Source organism: Coregonus clupeaformis, chromosome 9 (assembly GCF_020615455.1).
Source record: "Coregonus clupeaformis isolate EN_2021a chromosome 9, ASM2061545v1, whole genome shotgun sequence".
In the NCBI taxonomy this organism is placed as follows: domain Eukaryota; kingdom Metazoa; phylum Chordata; class Actinopteri; order Salmoniformes; family Salmonidae; genus Coregonus; species Coregonus clupeaformis.
The window spans coordinates 20878613-20900182 of NC_059200.1; the positions used below are offsets into that span (position 1 = coordinate 20878613).

The following is a 21570-nucleotide window of genomic DNA, read 5'->3' on the forward strand; positions in this document are numbered from 1 at the left end:
AGGGCTTTGTGTGGATACACATCCATTTTATTACAAACCTCCTCCTTTTGCTTCTGTCTGTGCTGAAAGGTTGACTGTTATGGGTAAGGGCTTGTTTTGATGTTTGTTGTAGGGGCAATAAGAGCAAACGTGATGTACTTTAGGCCCTGTAGGGCAGGAGACTGTCTCTGTGGGGCATTTTTTAAAGATTCTAGTCATTTAGCTGAGACTTGCAGTTATAGTGCATTCATCTTAAAGAGATTCTCCGGTACTTCTGCATACTTTTTAGCCAGTAGTTCTGAAAGTAGCGCTCACGAGCTAAAAGTGGTCCCCAAAAGTTGTGTACTTTGTCTTCACGCCATTGTTCTCGAGCCTCTGTAGCGTGCTGTGCACATGCTTGGCATCACCTCACAACCTCATTGGACAATGCTGTGCCGATCTGATCCCGCCTCCCACTTTGACCTTGCAACCTCATTGGACATCATTCCACATGCCAAACAACATTGTCCCTCACGCTTGGCTGCAGCTAATTCCCATTGTTGTACAGACTAATATGGCAAGCAAGCGATTGTGATCACGTAATTTATACAAAGCAAAAGTTATAACATACTTACACTATGTTTGAATCATTAGTCGCCTAATGATTATATATATAGGCCTAGCATTTGTCTACATGATGAATGATGATCGCTGGCAATCAACTGCAGTTTTGGATTTTATCCCATATCATGGAATACCTGCTGTGTGAACGTATTACGACAAAAGGTGGACGGACACAGAAATGATTTGATTGGATGGATGGTTGAAACAACAAAAAGGTAGGGCAATATTTTCTTATCTAAAAATTAAGTGGGTGAAAGTTTGCAGTACACATTTATCTAGCGCATCAACTACGTGTGTTGAGTCCGTGATTCGCGCCTGGTAAAAACAGTCTATTCAGCAATATATTCCAAAATTCAAACAAAATCCACCAGTGACACCATTTATTAGATTCAGGTTGTGAGCATAGTGTTTAATCAGTTGACAATTATCTTCTAATGTATTTGTCTGGCTACAACGCCATCTTTAGCACACATTATTTTCTGCTTGCTTGCAGAAAAAAGTAAGGTGTTGAAAGAAATTAACCTACAAATGAGGTCTAATAGATCTAACTTCTACTTTTCAAATGTTTTCTAACTTTAGGATGCAGGGATTTGATCAATGTATTCTAAGCATTTTTCGCAGTTATCAAAATAACAAAATAGTAAGGTCACGTAGCCAGGCAATCCCACTCGCTTCACAGCGCGCGCTCAATACATGAGATGAATGAACGCGCATCTCGTGCACTCAATGGTGGCAGGATATAATGTAAGAATTATGTGCCTTTCTCCACTGGGAGAGGACTGCAGATGGTTTATTATCCATGTATGAGATATATAATATATATATATTGGCACACAGAGTCCAAAACCAAAAATAAGAATAAAAAGAACTAGGTGGTTTTTCAGTCCTCCAGAACACATCTTTAAGATATCTAGGTGAGACAAACCACATATCACAGTCATAGTAAAGTACATTTTTCCTCAATAAAGAAGTTATCAGTAAAGTCAGTGCTAGTAGGAGAATGTCTTATTTAAGATACCCTTTGAAGAGGTAGGGTTTCAGGTGTTTTCGGACAATGGGCAGGGACTCTGCTGTCCAAGCAACAGGGGAAGCTGGTTCCACCATTGGGAGACCAGGACAGAGAAGAGCTTTGACTGGGCTGAGCAGGAGCTGACATCCCGTAGGGGTGGGAAGGCCAAGACACCAGAGGTGGCAGAACGGCGTGCTCGGGATTGGATGTATAGTTTGAGCATAGCCTGAAGGTAGGGAAGGGCAGTTCCCCTTGCAGCTCCGTAGGCAAGCACCATGGTTTTGTAGTGGATGTGAGCTTCGACTGGAAGTGTACGGAGGAGCGGGGTGACATGAGAGAACTTGGGAAGGTTAAACACCAGACAGGCTACGGCGTTCTGGATAAGTTGCAGGGGTTTGATGGCACAAGCTGGGAGCGCACCCAACAGCGAGTTGCAGTAGTCCAGACGGGATATGAAAAGTGCCTGGATTAGGACCTGCGCCGCTTTCTGTGTGAGGAAAGGTTGTGCTCTACAGGTGTTGTCGAGCATAAACCTGCATGAGAGAGTCACTGCTTTGATGTTTGCAGAGAATGACTGGGTGTTGCCCAGGATCACACCAAGACACTAATGTCAGGCCAGAAACTAGTCTTGTGTTCAGAGCCAATGTACACTACCGGTCAAAAGTTTTAGAACACCTACTCATTCAAGGGTTTTTCTTTATTTTTACTATTTTCTACATTGTAGAATAATAGTGAAGACATCAAAACTATGAAATAACACATATGGAATCATATAGTAACCAAAAAAGTGTTAAACAAATCAAAATATATTTGAGATTTTTCAAATAGTCACCCTTTGCCTCGATGACAGCTTTGCGCACGCTTGGCATTCTCTCAACCAGCTTCATGAGGAATGCTTTTCCAACAGTCTTGAAGGAGTTCCCACATATGCTGAGCACTTGTTGGCTGCTTTTCCTTCACTCTGCGGTCCGACTCATCCCAAACCATCTCAATTTGGTTGATGTCGGGGGGTTGTGGAGGCCATGTCATCTGATGCAGCACTCCATCATTCTCCTTCTTGGTAAAATAGCCCTTACACAGCCTGGAGGTGTGTTGGGTCATTATCCTGTTGAAAAACAAATGATAGTCCCGCTAAGCCCAAACCAGATGGGATGGCGTATCGCTGCAGGATGCTGTGGTAGCCTTGCTGGTTAAGTGTGCCTTGAATTCTAAATAAATCACAGACAGTGTCACCAGCAAATCACCCCCACCATAACACCTCCTCCTCCATGCTTTACGGTGGGAAATACACATGCAGAGATCATCCATTCATCCGCATCTCACAAAGACACGGGCGGTTGGAACCAAAAATCTCACAATTGGACTCCAGACCAAAGGACACATTTCCACCGGTCTATTGTTTATTGCTCGTGTTTCTTGGCCCAAGCAGGTCTCTTCTTCTTATTGGTGTCCTTTAGTAGTGGTTTCTTTGCAGCAATTCTACCATGAAGGCCTGATTCATACAGTCTCCTCTGAACAGTTGATGTTGAGATGTGTCTGTTACTTGAACTCTGTGAAGCATTTATTTGGGCTGCAATTTCTGAGGCTGGTAACTCTAACTTATCCTCTGCAGCAGAGGTAACTCTGGGTCTTTCATTCCTGTGGCGGTCCTCATGAGAGCCAGTTTCATCGTAGCGCTTGCACAAGTGCGATTGCACTTGAAGAAACGTTCAAAGTTCTTGAAATGTTCCCTATTGACTGACCTTCATGTCTTAAAGTAATGATGGACTGTTGTTTCTCTTTGCTTATTTGAGCTGTTCTTGCCATAATATGGACTTGGTCTTTTACCAAATAGGGCTATCTTCTGCATACCCCCCTACCTTGTCACAACACAACTGATTGGCTCAAACGCATTAAGAAGGAAAGAAATTCCACAAATTAACTTTTAAGAAGGCACTCCTGTTAATTGAAATGCATTCCAGGTGACTACATCATGAAGCTGGTTGAGAGAATACCAAAAGTTTGCAAAGCTGTCATCAAGGAAAAGGGTGGCTATTTGAAGAATCTCAAATATACAATATATTTTGATTTGTTTAAAAATTTTTTGGTTACTACATGATTCCATATGTGTTATTTCATAGTTTTGATGTCTTCACTATTATTCTACAATGTGTAAAATAGTTAAAAAAATAAAGAAAAATCCTTGAATGAGTAGGTGTTCTAAAACTTTTGACCGGTAGTGTAGGTTCTGATGGAGGCTGGAGGGAGTCTGCGATATGGGTGGTGGGGGGTACTGTGTGCGTGGATTTGGATGGGCGGTGGAGTCTGGGCCCTTTGGCGTCACAGGATATGAATGTGTGTGTGGCATGTGGTGCACAGAGGACCTCATAAATTGGTGTGTGTATTTTCGTTAGTCGTCATGTAGTGTATCTTATTTATCCAACACAACTATCACAGGCATACAGAGCCTATTTTGAGCTGGATTTCTGCTGCAGCTCCTCAGCTGGTTGATGCTGGAGTAAAACATCCTATTTTATAAGCCCAGTCATTGCATAACAATTCTAAATGCAAATCGCTTGTTAAAAACTATTTCAATGGCCATGATTAAGAAAAGCTACTAGTTATATTTGGTAATTGAAGCGCCCATTCACCATTTAAGTGCAGGCTACAGTAGACAGGCTATCAGTGCGTCACCCACCACTATTATGCATTTTGAGTTATGCATTTTGAAAACATACTTAATTTGGGCGACCCGACCAAATGTACATAGAAATGTGAGTTATACAGTTGAAGTCGGAAGTTTACATACACCTTAGCCAAATACATTTCACAATTCCTGACATTTAATCCTAGTAAAAATTCCCTGTCTTAGGTCAGTTAGGATCACCACTTTATTTTAAGAATGTGAAATGTCAGAATAATTGTAGTGAGAAGGATTTATTTAAGCTTTTATTTCTTTCATCACATTCCCAGTGGGTCAGAAGCTTACATGCACTCAATTAGTATTTGGTAGCATTTCCTTTTAATTGTTTAACTTGGGTCAAACGTTTTGGGTAGCCTTCCACAAGCTTCCCACAATAAATTGGGTGAATTTTGTCCCATTCCTCCTGACAGACTGGTGTAACTGAGTCAGGTTTGTAGGCCTCCTTGCTCGCACATGCTTTTTCAGTTCTGCCAACACATTTTTTATAGGATTGAGGTCAGGGCTTTGTGATGGCCACTCCAATACCTTGACTTTGTTGTCCTTAAGCCATTTTGGCACAACTTTGGAAGTATGCTTGGGGTCATTGCCCATTTGGAAGACCCATTTGCGACCAAGCTTGAACTTCCTGACTGATGTCTTGAGATGTTGCTTCAATATATCCACATCATTTTCCTTCCTCATGATGCCATCTATTTTGTGAAGTGCACCAGTCCCTCCTGCAGCAAAGTACCCCCACAGCATGATGCTGCCACCCCCGTGCTTCACGGTTGGGATGGTGTTCTTCGGCTTGCAAGTGCCCCCTTTTTCCTCCAAACATAACGATGGTCATTATGGCCAAACAGTTCTATTTTTGTTTCATCAGACCAGAGGACATTTCTCCAAAACGTACGATCTTTGTCCCAATGTGCAGTTGCAAACCATAGTCTGGCTTTTTTATGGCGGTTTTGGAGCAGTGGCTTCTTCCTTGCTGAGCGGCCTTTTAGGTTGTCGATGTAGGACTCGTTTTACTGTGGATATAGTTTCCTCCAGCATCTTCACAAGGTCCTTTGCTGTTGTTCTGGGATTGATTTGCACTTTTCGCACCAAAGTACGTTCATCTCTAGGAGACAGAACGCGTCTCCTTCCTAAACAGTATGACGGCTGCGTGGTCCCATGGTGTTTATACTTGCGTACTATAGTTTGTACAGATGAACATGGTACCTTCAGGCATTTGGAAATTGCTCCCAAGGATGAACCAGACTTGTGGAGGTCTACAATTTATTTTCTGAGGTCTTGGCTGATTTCTTTTGATTTTCCCATGATGTCAAGCAAAGAGAGTTTGAAGGTAGGCCTTAAATACATCCACAGGTACACCTCCAATTGACTCAAATGATGTCAATTAGCCTATCAGAAGCTTCTAAAGACATTACATTATTTTCTGGGATTTTCCAAGCTGTTTAAAGGCACAGTCAACTTAGTGTATGTAAACTTCTGACCCAATGGAATTGTGATCCACAGCTCATATTCCATTTCTCTCCTGTTCTATTGGTTTTCATATTAACTTTCTTTCGTTGTCCAGAAGCCAAAGGCATAATCCTAGTCATATTAGCAACCCATCCTAGTTGTTGCATCTTTAGAGCTCTTTCTAAGATTCTAACAGAGATTTTCATCTCTGTCACATATGGAACCGCTCGCATGGTGCGCTGTTTAGAATGTTATGTTCCCGGCGAATTGCATTTTGTCAAATGTTTGAAAATGACGTGTTATTTCCTGCTTCATTACAGGAGTTGCATGTTCCGTTAAGATGCATTACCATAATCTAAATGGGATCTGTCATTCTGAGCACCGTGGGTGGACATTCTGAGCACCGTGGGTGGACATTCTGAGCTCCGTGGGTGGACATTCTGAGCACCGTGGGTGGACATTCTGAGCACCGTGGGTGGACATTCTGAGCACCGTGTGTGGACATTCTGAGCACCGTGGGTGGACATTCTGAGCACCGTGGGTGGACATTCTGAGCACCGTGGGTGGACGCCCTAATGGGCTACACACCCAATGCATGGGTCCGGTACATTTCTCAAATGGCCGGCATATTAAAATGTTCGGGGTCACGTTATCCGGCGTCACATTTTCCTAACGGAAACCCTGGTGTGTGTGGATCTGGATGGTCTGATCACCAAGCAGACACTCCAGGGCTCTGAAGTCTGCGGGCGGTGGCTTCTGGGCCCTGTTGTGTCAACAGCAGTCACAAACAAGGAAATGGGTGTGGGGAGGGTGTGTGTGTGTGTGTGCGTGAGACGTGCGTGTCTTTGTTTAGTGGTGTAGCGCTATGCTGTGGCCTAAGCTTTCAGTGAACGAATGAACCCGGCACAAACCTGAACCACTCAGAAACAATCACTAATTGTTTTAGCCAAATGCTAAAGCTAACGAAACAATTAGGTAAGTGTTCTAGCCAAACGCTAACCAAACAATACCTAATGTGTTTTATCCGAACGTTAAGGCTAACGAAACAAGCGCTGAAGGGGTTTGGTCAAAGGCCAGAGCTGATGCTTTAGAGTTAAAGTCAGAGACAGGGGAGCACAGTGAACAAACTGGCAAAGTCTCACAAACCTGCCCACACTTCAATAAACCTTCCCACACTTCAATAAACCTGCCCACACTTCAATAAACCTGCCCACACTTCAATAAACCTGCCCACACTTCAATAAACCTGCCCACACTTCAATAAACCTGCCCACACTTCAATAAACCTGCCCACACTTCAATAAACCTGCCCACACTTCAATAAACCTGCCCACACTTAAATACCTCAAACAAGCACTAAGAGGGTAAAAAAGCATGTATATTATCTCGTTCCCAAACTAAGCACTACTAACCTGATGCAGTATGCGTCAGTCCCTGTTTATGGCTGAAGTTCCACTCAACATTTTTCTTTATTAAATATTCACCTTTGGAGCAGAAAAACAGACACACATTCCCTTCTTTATTTGTGTCACTCACCGCATGCCTTGGCCGCGTCGATGCACAGCTCCTCAGCCACATAGTCCCCTGCAGGGTAGGTGAGGTCTTGGCTGTTGGCTCCGCCCTGGCCCAGGTGGTACAGGTGCACCCTCAGACATGGAGGAGGAGCTACTTCCTGTTCCTGTTTGGTCTCGGAGACAGGAAGTGGGTTCAGGTTGCAGCCGTTCTGATTGGACGAGGGACATACTGTAGACTCCATGTCCATCACTGCAATGCATTGAGAGATGGAGAGGGGAAGACAGAGGAGGAAAGGGAGAGAAAGAAGAGGAGAGAGGAGGGAGGGAGAGGAGGGAGGATAGAGAGAGAGGAGGGAGGATAGAGAGAGAGGAGGGAGGATAGAGAGAGAGAGAGAGAGAGAGAGAGAGAGAGGAGGAAGGATAGAGAGAGAGGAGGGAGGATAGAGAGAGAGGAGGGAGGATAGAGAGAGAGGAGGGAGGATAGAGAGAGAGGAGGGAGGATAGAGAGAGAGGAGGGAGGATAGAGAGAGAGGAGGGAGGATAGAGAGAGAGGAGGGAGGATAGAGAGAGAGGAGGGAGGATAGAGAGAGAGGAGGGAGGATAGAGAGAGAGGAGGGAGGATAGAGAGAGAGGAGGGAGGATAGAGAGAGAGGAGGGAGGATAGAGAGAGAGGAGGGAGGATAGAGAGAGAGGGGGGAGGATAGAGAGAGAGGAGGGAGGATAGAGAGAGAGGGAGGATAGAGAGAGAGGAGGGAGGATAGAGAGAGAGGAGGGAGGGAGGATAGAGAGAGAGGAGGGAGGATAGAGAGAGAGGAGGGAGGATAGAGAGAGAGGAGGGAGGATAGAGAGAGAGGAGGGAGGATAGAGAGAGAGGAGGGAGGAAGGGGGAGGGAGAGAAAGAAGAGGAGGGAGCAAAAGAGAAGAGGGAGGATAGAGAGAGAGGAGGGAGGATAGAGAGAGAAGGGGGAGGATAGAGAGAGAAGGGGGAGGATAGAGAGAGAAGGGGGAGGGGAGACAGAGAGAAGAGAGAGAGAGAGAGAGAGAGAGAGAGAGAGAGAGAGAGAGAGAGAGAGAGAGAGAGAGAGAGAGAGAGAGAGAGAGAGAGAGAGAGAGAGAGAGAGAGAGAGAGAGAGAGAGAGAGAGAGAGAGGAGGGAGGATAGAGAGAGAGAGAAGGGGGAGGGGAGACAGAGAGAAGAGAGAGAGAGAGAGAGAGAGAGGGGGGGGGTGAGGGGGGAGTCAGTTAGCAGTCAGTTGAGTGTCATGATTATGACTCGTGTCATTAGAGAGCTATAAACAATAACTGCTCTGTATTGTTTACAGTTAGTTATAGCCTTTGCTGAGAATAGAACAATTTATAAACTAGGGGTTTGTCTGGATGAAAAAGGGGTTTAGGTGGTGGGCGTGGCAGGGGGGTGTGGCAATTGGCACAGTCAGCCCGGCCCGTCGACGTGGCTACATTTTAGAGAAGATTTTAGAGGCCCCCCATCTTGGCGATGTACAGACAATTTTAAGCCAATTTTCTGCAATTCTACAAATTTCTCCATGGAGCTGAGATAAATATTTTGGAACAGGTTGAGAGCTTCAAGTTCCTTGGTGTCCAAATCCCCAACAAACTATCATGGTCCAAACACACCAAGACAGTGAAGAGGGCATGACAAAGCCGATTCCCCCTCAGGAGACTGAAAAGATTTGGCATGGGTCCTCAGATCCTCAAAAAGTTATACAGCTGCACCATCGAGAGCATCCTGACTGGTTGCATCACCGCCTGGTATGGCAACTGCTCGGCCTCCGACCGCAAGGCACTACAGAGGGTAGTGCGTACAGCCCAGTACATCACTGGGGCCAAGCTTCCTGCCATCCAGGACCTCTATACCAGGCGGTGTCAGAGGAAGGCCCTAGAAATTGTCAAAGACTCCAGCCACCCTAGTCATGGCATGTTCTCTCTGCTACCGCATGGTAGGCGGTACCGGAGCGCCAAGTCTAGGTCCAAAAGGCTTCTTAACAGCTTCTACCCCCCAAGCCATAAGACTCCTGAACAGCTAATCTTGGCTACCCAGACTATTTGCATTGTTCCCCCACCCCACCCCCTCTTTTACGCTGCTGCTACACTCTGTTTATTATCTATGCATAGTCACTTTAACTCTACCCACATGTACATATTACCTCAATTACCTCGACTAACCGGTGCCCCCGCACATTGACTCTGTACTGGTACCCCCTGTATATAGCCTCCCTACTGTTATTTTATTTGACTGCTGCTCTTTAATTCTTTTTAATTTTTTACTTATCTATTTCTTTACTTAACACTTATTTTTCTTTAAATTGCATTGTTGGTTAAGGGCTTGTTAGTAAGCATTTCACTGTAAGGTCTACACCTGTTGTATTGGGTGCATGTGGCAAATAAAATTTGATTTTTATGTTTTTCAGCGGCAGGGATTGGGAGACTAGTCAGGATCAAGGGAAAGATTATCGGAGCAAAGTACAGAGAGATCCTTGATGAAAACCTGCTCCAGAGCACTCAGGACCTCAGACTGGGGTGAAGGTCACCTTCCAAAAGGACAACAACCCCAAGCACACAGCCAAGACAACGCAGGAGTGCCTTCGCGATAAGTCTCTGAATGTCCAGACTTGAACCCAATCGAACATCTCTGGAGAGATCTGAAAATAGCTGTGCAGCGACGCTCCCCATTCAACCTGACAGAGCTTGAGAGGATCTGCAGAGAAGAATGGGGAAACTCCCCAAATACAGGTGTGACAAGCTTGTAGAGTCATACCCAAGAAGACTCGAGGCTGTAATCGCAGCCAAAGGTGCTTCAACAAAGTACTGAGTAAAGGGTCTGAATTCTTATGTAAATGTGATATTTCCGTTTTTTTATTGTGTGTAGATTGCTGAGGATTATTATTATTTCTTTAATCAATTTAGAATATGGCTGTAACGTAACAAAATGTGGAAAACGTTAAGGGGTCTTAATACTTTCCGAATGCTCTGTATCTAGGTCCATTCTCTTTTTTCTACATACTTCCTATCTGGTTTAAGTCTTAAGTTTACACTGGAAAGTGTTTGTCCATCACAAATTATAGAAATTCTCTCACTGTTTGGAATTAGCTGACCCCCCCAAAAATGACAGAAAAATCCCTGCAATATCAATATAAACTGCCAAGGGCTGTGAATCACTGTCTAAACAAGGGTTAGGCCTGCAGACTGTTGACATGTGAATCGATAAAGTATGTAAAGAGTTAGATCCTCAATCAGAGTTAGCAGCTAGAGATGGGTGATGTTCTGAAACCAAAAGGTCAAAGCTGACTCGTGTCCAGGGTGTTCTAGTGTGAGAGTCTGACTTACTTCAGCTCCTACATCACTTCTGAAACTGTCTGCAAGCATCAGATTACTATGTCACAAGGCACACTGACCAGGGAAGTAAAATACTAGCATGTATGAGGAACAAGTCATCATATACCAACATTCCAGTAAAAATGTGTCATGGTACTTTGGTGTCCGTCTGTGGCATAGGTGGCGTCCGTCTGTGGTATAGGCGGGTGACTGACTGTATCCTAAATCAGGATAATCTCTGTATAGGGCCCCATAGGGTCAAAAGTAGTGCACTATATAGGGAATAGGGTGCCATTGGAGATGCACCCTAGATATACTGTAGGGTCAGTAGATTAATACCATACTGGCCCTGTATAACCAAAACAAAAATGAATAAGACACTTAAAATCTTCCAATCAAGACAGTTACTGATTGTACACATCTGTTGCACTTGGTGTATTAAGGCCAATCAAAACCAGAAAGAGGACAAGTTGTCCAGTTGTCTTCCTGAGTTAAATGCAGGGGAGGGTGCAATCGTCACATCTAAGCTGACAGTGCTGCTCTTGGGATGGCAAACCACAATATGTCTGGAGCCAAGGGTCTTGTTTTGGAGTCTTTGTTCAACGACAGGCCTGATTTGAGGGTGGCTAGCTGAGATTCGTACAGAACAGTACAGGGGACAGGCCCATGTGAGCTGGCCTCGCCTGGCAGAGCTCAGACAGTACTGCTGGGATGGCCGGACACGTCCAGTTAGCATCAGCAGCCCTCTGGAATTAGGCCTTATCTGTGATAAATGGCCAGCCAGGCCAGCACATTATGTCTATCACACACCATTGAACTGAGCAAGACCAGACAGCCTCAGGCGGCGATTGCAATTAGGAAAGCATTATGATAGAGATCTGAATAACAAAACCAGGCCAGGGAATGTTCTAGATACTAAAACGTAGCCTAATTAGGGTGTACTTTTTGCATTCTTTATTGATTTATTTTAGTGGCATCTCATCGGAATTTGCTCGATGACTTCTAGATGCCATGTAGAGAAGCAAAAAACAATTATCTGCAGGTAGCGAGATTGCAAAGCTAGGCAGCATCAGAGTCAGCGACAACCACCTACCTCAGGTTGAAACCTGATTGATAGGGAAGCTGTTGTCAGCCCAAAGCTGAGGGTTAGAAAAGTACTGGGAAATATCTCATTTAACATGAGTAACAGCACCAGAGAGACAGTATAATCATGTAAAACGGTAGGCTTGGCATCGTCACTCTGATATAGTTGGTGGATCATATACTCTCTGCCTCATTTCCGCTCTCTCATGGATTGCTTTTTTATCACTGTTTATCAATACATCTTATTATAAATGTATGGTTATTATACATTATGGTTATCATAATTGTTGGCGTAATTACAGGGTCTGAAATTGTATTTTTGTATCATCTTTGCTCCACCATGTGAAACATCTAACTGGTCACTGCAACCGTAAAGAAATTAGTGAATTGCAACAACCCCTTAAATCACCTCTAAACAACAGATAGATCTACTCCCATTATAACATGGAACCAAAGGTTAGTACACACACAGTAGGTTATACAGCACCAGTCAAAAGGTTTGGACACACCTACTCATTCAAGGGTTTTTCTTTATTTTTTACTATTTTCTACATTGTAGAAGAATCGTGAAGACATCAAAACTGTGAAATAACACATATGGAATCATGTAGTAACCAAAAAAAAAGTGTTAAATAAATCAAAATATATTTTATATTGGTGTAAAGGAAAGAATTAATGGGACCATGTATCGTGAGATTTTGAGTGAAAACCTTCCATCAGCAAGGGCATTGACAATGATCCCAAACACACCGCCCGGGCAACGAAGGAGTGGCTCCGTAAGAAGCATTTCAAGGTCCTGGAGTGGCCTAGCCAGTCTCCAGATCTCAACCCCATAGAAAATCTTTGGAGGGAGTTGAAAGTCTGTGTTGCCCAGCGACAGCCCCAAAACATCACTGCTCTAGAGGAGATCTGCATGGGTAGGTTCTGTGTGCTACTGAGTAGGTTCTGTGTGCTACTGAGTAGGTTCTGTGTGCTACTGAGTAGGTTCTGTGTGCTACTGAGTAGGTTCTGTGTGCTACTGAGTAGGTTATGTGTGCTACTGAGTAGGTTCTGTGTGCTACTGAGTAGGTTCTGTGTGCTACTGAGTAGGTTCTGTGTGCTACTGAGTAGGTTCTGTGTGCTACTGAGTAGGTTCTGTGTGCTACTGAGTAGGTTCTGTGTGCTACTGAGTAGGTTCTGTGTGCTACTGAGTAGGTTCTGTGTGCTACTGAGTAGGTTCTGTGTGCTACTGTATGCTGTGTTGTTTAGCTGTGGGTATGCTGTGTTGTTTAGCTGTGGGTATGCTGTGTTTATATCTAGACACATTTTTATTAAATGTGTATGTTTTCATTGGAACCCAGGACTCCCTGGAAAACAGTGGCAATTGTTACTGAGTGGACTATCCTTGCTAAATAAATCAAATGAAATTAATGAAACCACTCATTGCACTCGGGTGCTTACTGCCATTATGCCTGCTAGCATATTACGTTTCATGAGCAATAAAGATGCCAACCAGATGCAGGCTAAACAAGGTCCATATAAACCAGCAGTGAAAACTAAACATGTTTCAGGCCCTCATTGCATCCCACACTAGTTTGTTATTGTGCTTCAGTTCTTCACTGCAGAATGACGGCAGGAACAAAGGACGTGAACATAACAGTAGGTTGGCCTGTAACATACAGCCTAACCCTGACTGTGACTATTTACGCAGAAGTGCAGCACTTTGCCACTTCCTCCATTAGAACTCTTACCGTTGCTCTTTAACGTTCAGCATGCACAGCTCCCGTCACGTAGATAGTAGCCCAGGCAGAGCTGAACATGACCTTCCTCTAAGTGAAGCAAAATTGAAAAGGGAACTGACGCCACATTATGTTGTTGTTCAGTCTCACACATTAACAATTATCATGAGCTTGTCTAAATCTATTTCGACAGCTGTTTGAACTCCTAAAGCTGGGAGAAGTTAGTCAAAGGGTGCGTCCCGAATGGCACCATATTCCCTATATAGGGCACTACTTTTTGACAATAGCCCTATTGGGAATAAGGAGCCAGTTGGGCCACAGCCACAGACTTGTTCAGCTCAGTGTTCCTTCCACAGTCTCTGTTTTGGTGAGACTCTAAAACCATGCTGGCATGGGGTTCTCCCTGAGAATCCCTTAAACCACCCACTTCCCTCGTTTAGATCACACACACAATTATGTACGTACCCCCTGGTTTGTCAGTGGTGTTTCGCTGTCATCGGCCCACAGGCAGAGAGAGTTAACCTACTTGTTCCCAGGCTTATCAGGGCTTTGGGGGAAGCTGGGGCCAACCACTATCACTGCAGCCAGACTGTGTCCTGTAGGCTGTCCAGCCCTGTCCACTCTGCCTTGATGTCACAAGGCTCGCTATATCTACTCTACTGGGTCCACAACTCCTACAAAATGCTCCCGTCCTCTGTCCTGTCACCGACGTAATGTCAAAAGGAGCCTCACGCACTGCATCCGAGGCATATTCACACAAGAGCTCTACCAACGGACACCGGAATTAATGAGCAGGATGTTGTAAATACGAAAAGCTTGCGTAAAGATGACAGGCAGCACGCGACAATGAGGACGCTGCTGACCCACCTTCCTTCACAGGCTGCTGTAGGGGTGAGGTGAGGTGGTAGCAACTAGCAAGGCCCCCTGCCAACTCCACAATCCGGTCAATCACAGCGCATTATGGCAGAGAAACATTGACAGAATGTTCCATGGTTAGGTTGAGGGGGTATTCAGGTCTTACCCTACGACGTCCAGACTACTGCTGGTTCTGTTCTACCTGATAATGAATTGCACCCACCAGTCCATGATTAGAGGGGAAGACTGAAAAAACCCAGTGGAACTGGCTTTGAGGTCAAGATTTGAATTTGTGGGCACTATACTACACACAGGAAGCTATAGGGGCGAGGTGAGGGGAAGCCCCCTAATCATGCTGCATTATGGGAGAGGAACATTGACAGCACGTTAGTTTGCAGACAAGGCTTTTAGTTAACAGGTGGGACGTGGGGTAGGGGGCTGATTAGTCTACTTCTGCCATGCAGGAGAAATAGCAGCTCCAAGTTGACCTGTGGTTATCAGGTCTGCTACCTGGGATAATCCCCTCACACAGCTAATCCAGTTTGTTTCGTTCAACAAATACTGTGGGTCCTCTATGCCAGCTCACGCAATGCAACAAAGCCAATCAGACCACCAGACTTCCTGTGTGAGAGATACGAAGGACTGGCACTCAACTAGTTGTATTATTTGCTGTATAGGGGTGAAGTGAGAATGGTGACCAATGAGTGGACACTTGATCATCATACTTGAATAGAAACTGAAAGCTGCAAATACACTGAACAAAAATATAAACACAACATGTAAAGTGTTGGTCACATGTTTCATGAGCTGAAATAAAAGATCCCAGAAGTTTTCCATACGCACAAAAAGCATATTTCTCTCTGGGGAAAAAAAGTATTTAGTCAGCCACCAATTGTGCAAGTTCTCCCACTTAAAAAGATGAGAGAGGCCTGTAATTTTCATCATAGGTACACGTCAACTATGACAGACAAAATGAGAAAAAAAATCCAGAAAATCACATTGTAGGATTTTTAATGAATTTATTTGCAAATTATGGTGGAAAATAAGTATTTGGTCAATAACAAAAGTTTCTCAATACTTTGTTATATACCCTTTGTTGGCAATGACACAGGTCAAACGTTTTCTGTAAGTCTTCACAAGGTTTTCACACACTGTTGCTGGTATTTTGGCCCATTCCTCCATGCAGATATCCTCTAGAGCAGTGATGTTTTGGGGCTGTCGCTGGGCAACACGGACTTTCAACTCCCTCCAAAGATTTTCTATGGGGTTGAGATCTGGAGACTGGCTAGGCCACTCCAGGACCTTGAAATGCTTCTTACGAAGCCACTCCTTCGTTGCCCGGCGGTGTGTTTGGGATCATTGTCATGCTGAAAGACCCAGCCACGTTTCATCTTCAATGCCCTTGCTGATGGAAGGAGGTTTTCACTCAAAATCTCACGATACATGGCCCCATTCATTCTTTCCTTTACACGGATCAGTCGTCCTGGTCCCTTTGCAGAAAAACAGCCCCAAAGCATGATGTTTCCACCTCCATGCTTCACAGTAGGTATGGTGTTCTTTGGATGCAACTCAGCATTCTTTGTCCTCCAAACACGACGAGTTGAGTTTTTACCAAAAAGTTATATTTTGGTTTCATCTGACCATATGACATTCTCCCAATCCTCTTCTGGATCATCCAAATGCACTCTAGCAAACTTCAGACAGGCCTGGACATGTACTGGCTTAAGCAGGGGGACACGTCTGGCACTGCAGGATTTGAGTCCCTGGCGGCGTAGTGTGTTACTGATGATGGTAGGCTTTGTTACTTTGGTCCCAGCTCTCTGCAGGTCATTCACTAGGTCCCCCCGTGTGGTTCTGGGATTTTTGCTCACCGTTCTTGTGATCATTTTGACCCCACAGGGTGAGATCTTGCGTGGAGCCCCAGATCGAGGGAGATTATCAGTGGTCTTGTTTGTCTTCCATTTCCTAATAATTGCTCCCATAGTTGATTTCTTCAAACCAAGCTGCTTACCTATTGCAGATTCAGTCTTCCCAGCCTGGTGCAGGTCTACAATTTTGTTTCTGGTGTCCTTTGACAGCTCTTTGGTCTTGGCCATAGTGGAGTTTGGAGTGTGACTGTTTGAGGTTGTGGACAGGTGTCTTTTATACTGATAACAAGTTCAAACAGGTGCCATTAATACAGGTAACGAGTGGAGGACAGAGGAGCCTCTTAAAGAAGAAGTTACAGGTCTGTGAGAGCCAGAAATCTTGCTTGTTTGTAGGTGACCAAATACTTATTTTCCACCATAATTTGCAAATAAATTCATTAAAAATGCTACAATGTGATTTTCTGGAGAAAAAAAATCTCATTTTGTCTGTCATAGTTGACGTGTACCTATGATGAAAACGACAGGCCTCTCTCATCTTTTTAAGTGGGAGAACTTGCACAATTGGTGGCTGACTAAATACTTTTTTCCCCCACTGTATTATCATGTATGGCTACAAATATTGAGGCGGGTTATTCTAATGCTTACCCTATAACAATGCACTAAATCAAGTTCGGCACATCACTGCGCACGTTAAACATCATGAAATAGGCTATAGAGGCATAAATGTCAGAGTAGCGTACAAATAGCTAACTAAAACTCAGTTGAATCATTCAAATAGGTCTATGTAGTCTTTACTGTATTTATCTTTTAACACAGTAATCTCGGTTTTCATTGGAAGCACCTTTATACCCTTCACTTGTTATGCAAAGAAATGGCCAACTGTATTTGTAGTCACTGTCACATTCATTCTGAAGTTATCAGAAGTCACAGAAAGATAGATAAACATCTTGATTTTGTGCTTAGTGGAGATTGTGTATAAGTGATGCGGAAGGTCAAAAAAAGCATCTAATGACGTACTTAGCTGTTCTAGGAGTGGTCCGACTTGGTTGTTAAATAACAAGCGTTTTCAAGAGCAACTTTAGTAACGATGGTTTTGGGAAACAGCTCAGAGATTTAATGATGCTAAAAATGAACATAGCCTTAAAGCTACAATATGTAACTTTTTGGGAGACCCGACCACATTCACATATAAATGTGTGATATATATATACACACACACATCTACAGTGGCTTGCGAAAGTATTCACCCCCCTTGGCATTCTTCCTATTTTGTTGCCTTACAACCTGGAATTAAAATGGATTTTTGGGGGGTTTGTATCATTTGATTTACATAACATGCCTACAACTTTGAAGATGCAAAATATTTTTTCTTGTGAAACAAACAAGAAATAAGACAAAAAAACAGAAAACTTGAGTGTGCATAACCCCCCAAAGTCAATACTTTGTAGAGCCACCTTTTGCAGCAATTACAGCTGCAAGTATCTTGGGGTATGTTTCTATAATCTTGGCACATCTAGCCACTGTTCTTCAAGGCAAAACTGCTCCAGCTCCTTCAAGCTGGATGGGCTCCGCTGGTGTACAGCAATCTTTAAGTCATACCACATATTCTCAATTGGATTGAGGTCTGGGCTTTGACTAGGCCATTCCAAGACATTTAAATGTTTCCCCTTAAACCACTCGAGTGTTGCTTTAGCAGTATGCTTAGGGTCATTGTCCTGCTGGAAGGTGAACCTCCGTCCCAGTCTCAAATCTCTGGAAGACGGAAACAGGTTTCCCTCAAGAATTTCCCTGTATTTAGCGCCATCCATCATCCTTCAATTCTGACCAGTTTCCCAGTCCCTGCCGAAGAAAAACATCCCCCCAGCATGCTGCCACCACCATTCTTCACTGTGGGGATGGTGTTCTCGGGGTGATGAGAGGTGTTGAGTTTGCGCCAGACATAGCGTTTTCCTTGATGGCCAAAAAGCTCAATTTTAGTCTCATCTGACCAGAGTACCTTCTTCCATATGTTTGGGGGAGTCTCCCACATGCCTTTTGGTGAACACCAAACGTGTTTGCTTATTTTTTTCTTTAAGCAATGTCTTTTTCTGGCCACTCTTCCATAAAGCCCAGCTCTGTGGAGTGTACGGCTTAAAGTGGTCCTATGGACAGATACTCTAATCTCCGCTGTGGAGCTTTGCAGCTCCTTCAGGGTTATCGTTGGTCTCTTTGTTGCCTCTCTGATTAATGCCCTGTTCAAAGTTTCTGATATTTTTTTATGACCCAACCCTGATCTGTACTTCTCCACAACTTTGTCCCTGACCTGTTTGGAGAGCTCCTTGGTCTTCGTGGTGCCCGCTTGCTTGGTGGTGCCCCTTGCTTAGCGGTGTTGCAGACTCTGGGGCCTTTCAGAATAATAATATAATATAATAATATGCCATTTAGCAGACGCTTTTATCCAAAGCGACTTACAGTCATGCGTGCATACATTTTTGTGTATGGGTGGTCCCGGGGATCGAACCCATTACCCTGGCGTTACAAGCGCCGTGCTCTACCAGCTGAGCTACATAGGACCACTGAACAGGTGTATATATACTGAGATCATGTGACACTTAGATTGCACACAGGTGGACTTCATTTAACTAATTAAGTGACTTCTGAAGGTAATTGGTTGCACCAGATCTTATTTAGGGGCTTCATAGCAAAGGGGGTGAATACATATGCACGCACCACTTTTCCGTTATTTATTTTTTTAGAATTTTTTGAAATAAGTTATTTTTGTCATTTCACTTCACCAATTTGGACTATTTTGTGTATGTCTATTACATGAAAACCAAATAAAAATCAATTTAAATTACAGGTTGTAATGCAACAAAATAGGAAAAACGCCAAGGGGAATGAATACAGTTGAAGTCGGAAGTTTACATACACTTAGGTTGGAGTCATTAAAACTTGTTTTTCAACCACTCCACAAAGTTCTTGTTAACGAACTATAGTTTTGGCAAGTCGGTTAGGACATCTACTTTGTGCATGACACAAGTAATTTTTCCAACAATTGTTTACAGACAGATTATTTCACTTTTCGCACCAAAGTACGTTCATCTCTAGGAGACAGAACGTGTCTCCTTCCTGAGCGGTATGACGGCTGCATGGTCCCATGGTGTTTATACTTGCGTACTATTGTTTGTACAGATGAACGTGGTACCTTCAGGCGTTTGGAAATTGCTCCCAAGCATGAACCAGACTTGTGGAGGTCTACAATTTGTTTTCTGAGGTCTTGGCTTATATCTTTTGATTTTCTCATGATGTCAAGCAAAGAGGCACTGAGTTTGAAGGTAGGCCTTGAAATACATCCACAAGTACACCTCCAATTGACTCAGATGATGTCAATAAGCCTATCAGAAGCTTCTAAAGCCATGACATCATTTTCTGGAATTTTCTGGTTTAAAGGCACCAATAAGAAGAACAGAATTTGTTTAACACTTTTTTGGTTACTACATGATTCCAAATGTGTTATTTCATAGTTTTGATGTCTTCACTATTATTCTACAATGTAAAAAATTGTAAAAACAAAGAAAAACCCTTGAATGAGTAGGTGTGTCCAAACTTTTGACTGGTACTGTATGTATGTATGTATGTATGTATGTATGTATGTATGTATGTATGTATGTATGTATGTATGTATGTATATATATATATATATATATATATATATATATATATATACGTAATTCTCATTGAACACAAGTCTTAGAAGCGGTAGATCTGTTCTATGCTTCCTGTTCTCTGTCTATTATCTATGCATAGTCAACTTTACACCTACCTACATGTACACATTACCTCGACCAACCTGTACCCCCGCAAATTGACTCTGTACTGGTACCCCCTGTATATAGCCTCGTTATTGTTATTTTATTATATACTTTAGTTTATTTAGTAAATATTTTCTTAACTCTACTTCATGAACTGCATTGTTGTTTAAGGGCTCAGAAGTAAGCATTTCACGGTAAGGTTCACCTGTTGTATTCAGTGCATGTGACAAATACATCTGCATAGCGCATATTTAAGATGCTTTTGGGAAACCAAGCTCAGGGCTTTTGGCACCTCTAGGTTGCTACTCAGTAGCCAGACAGCAGAGCTCTTGACTTCATGTAAACGTGAGTAGATTACCTTGAAAAGAATGGTTGGACATATTATCCTGTTCTTATTATACCTCCTCAGTGAGGTGACTCCCCGTTTCGTTCCGTTTGGTTCTTAAACGTTAACGGTTTCAGTAATGAATACACCCCTGGGCTGGGTTTCCCAAAAGCATCGTAGTACTAAGATCATCTTTAGTCCATTTAGTTTCAATGGATGATCTTAGGTGCTACGATGCTTTTGGGAAACCCAGCCAAGGTCTGTCAGCTTCGCGACGCGTTTCTCCATAAGTATCGGGACTGCGCCGCTGTGTTTGAAAACTCTGTGACAAGTGTGTAGGAGGCACTATTTCTGCACGTATGCAGTTCATGCTCTCCGAGACTATGTGTCACAGTGAATCACTAAAGGAAATAGAAAATAAAATCCCCTTTTATTACTTGAAATTCCTTAATTAATCATTTACTGAAAACAGCCTGGTGTACAGTTCTCTTTGTAGCAAGTGAAGAGGACTAAGCTAGCTAGCTTGTCAGCTAATTTAGCTAGCTAACAGATAAGCGATTGACAGCAGCTGTACAGTTACTTACATGAATGTTGCCCAACAGCTCCCGTTTTGAATGTCGTGGTTGTCGCTGTTCCCAATGACATGAGTTTTGCAGAAATCAAGACCGCTAACGTTACAGTCCGCGTGCTTCACACTTCATTTCGGCTCCTTCGTGTCACATTCCTTACAAGCCAGTAAGGCGTTATACGTGTCTATACCTCGATTGTAAAATGTAATATTCAACAAACAACTGATAAGGTAATGCCGCAACGAGAACCGGAAGTGACGAATGCTAAGGGGAGGAGAGTGGACGATTTTAAGTGGAAATGTCAGTGCAGACTTCAGTTCAAACTTCTTTGGAAAGCTGTTGTGGAGAAGTGGAGGGAGGGAGACGGTAGGGGGAAATACGTGTAGCTACAGCTCAGACTGCTGGAATGTTGAGTGGAAACTTATGTTTTAGATGCTGACTTTGCTTTTCTAGCTAACCTAGGCAGCTAGCTAGCTATATAGCAAACAAAGGGCTAATGTTAATCCACTAAGCTTTTTACGTGGAAGCCATCTGTGTGTGTGTGAATGAGTAAATGGAGTAGCTAGCTAGCTAGGATGAGAGGGAAAGAAAGAATGCATCTGGTGAATACCAGCCTCGCAGGGAATCTGATTATCACAATACTGTAATTTATGCATGGCAACACGTCATGACACATTCTTGTGTGCCAAGTTATCAGTTGTGTGTCTGTCTCTGAGTTATATCTTTATAGTGGTAGATATCTGAGCTGATTCGAGACCAACTGGACAGGACTATCAGACTTCAAGGGGAACCCATCTT

At 43.5% G+C, this 21570-nt stretch overlaps 1 protein-coding gene across 1 annotated transcript in view; it reads right to left on the reverse strand.

Moving 5' to 3' along the window:
* Positions 1-21010, reverse strand: part of LOC121573445 (tyrosine-protein kinase JAK2) — a 58869-nt gene extending 37859 nt beyond the window's left edge. The window contains exons 1-2 of the mRNA XM_041885448.1: positions 20788-21010; positions 7254-7481 (exon numbers count right to left, since the gene is read on the reverse strand). Of these exons, the coding sequence (XP_041741382.1) occupies positions 7254-7481; positions 20788-20848 (289 nt within the window). The 5' untranslated portion in view covers positions 20849-21010. The remainder of the gene's footprint in view (positions 1-7253; positions 7482-20787) is intronic.
* Positions 21011-21570: the final 560 nt, after the last annotated feature.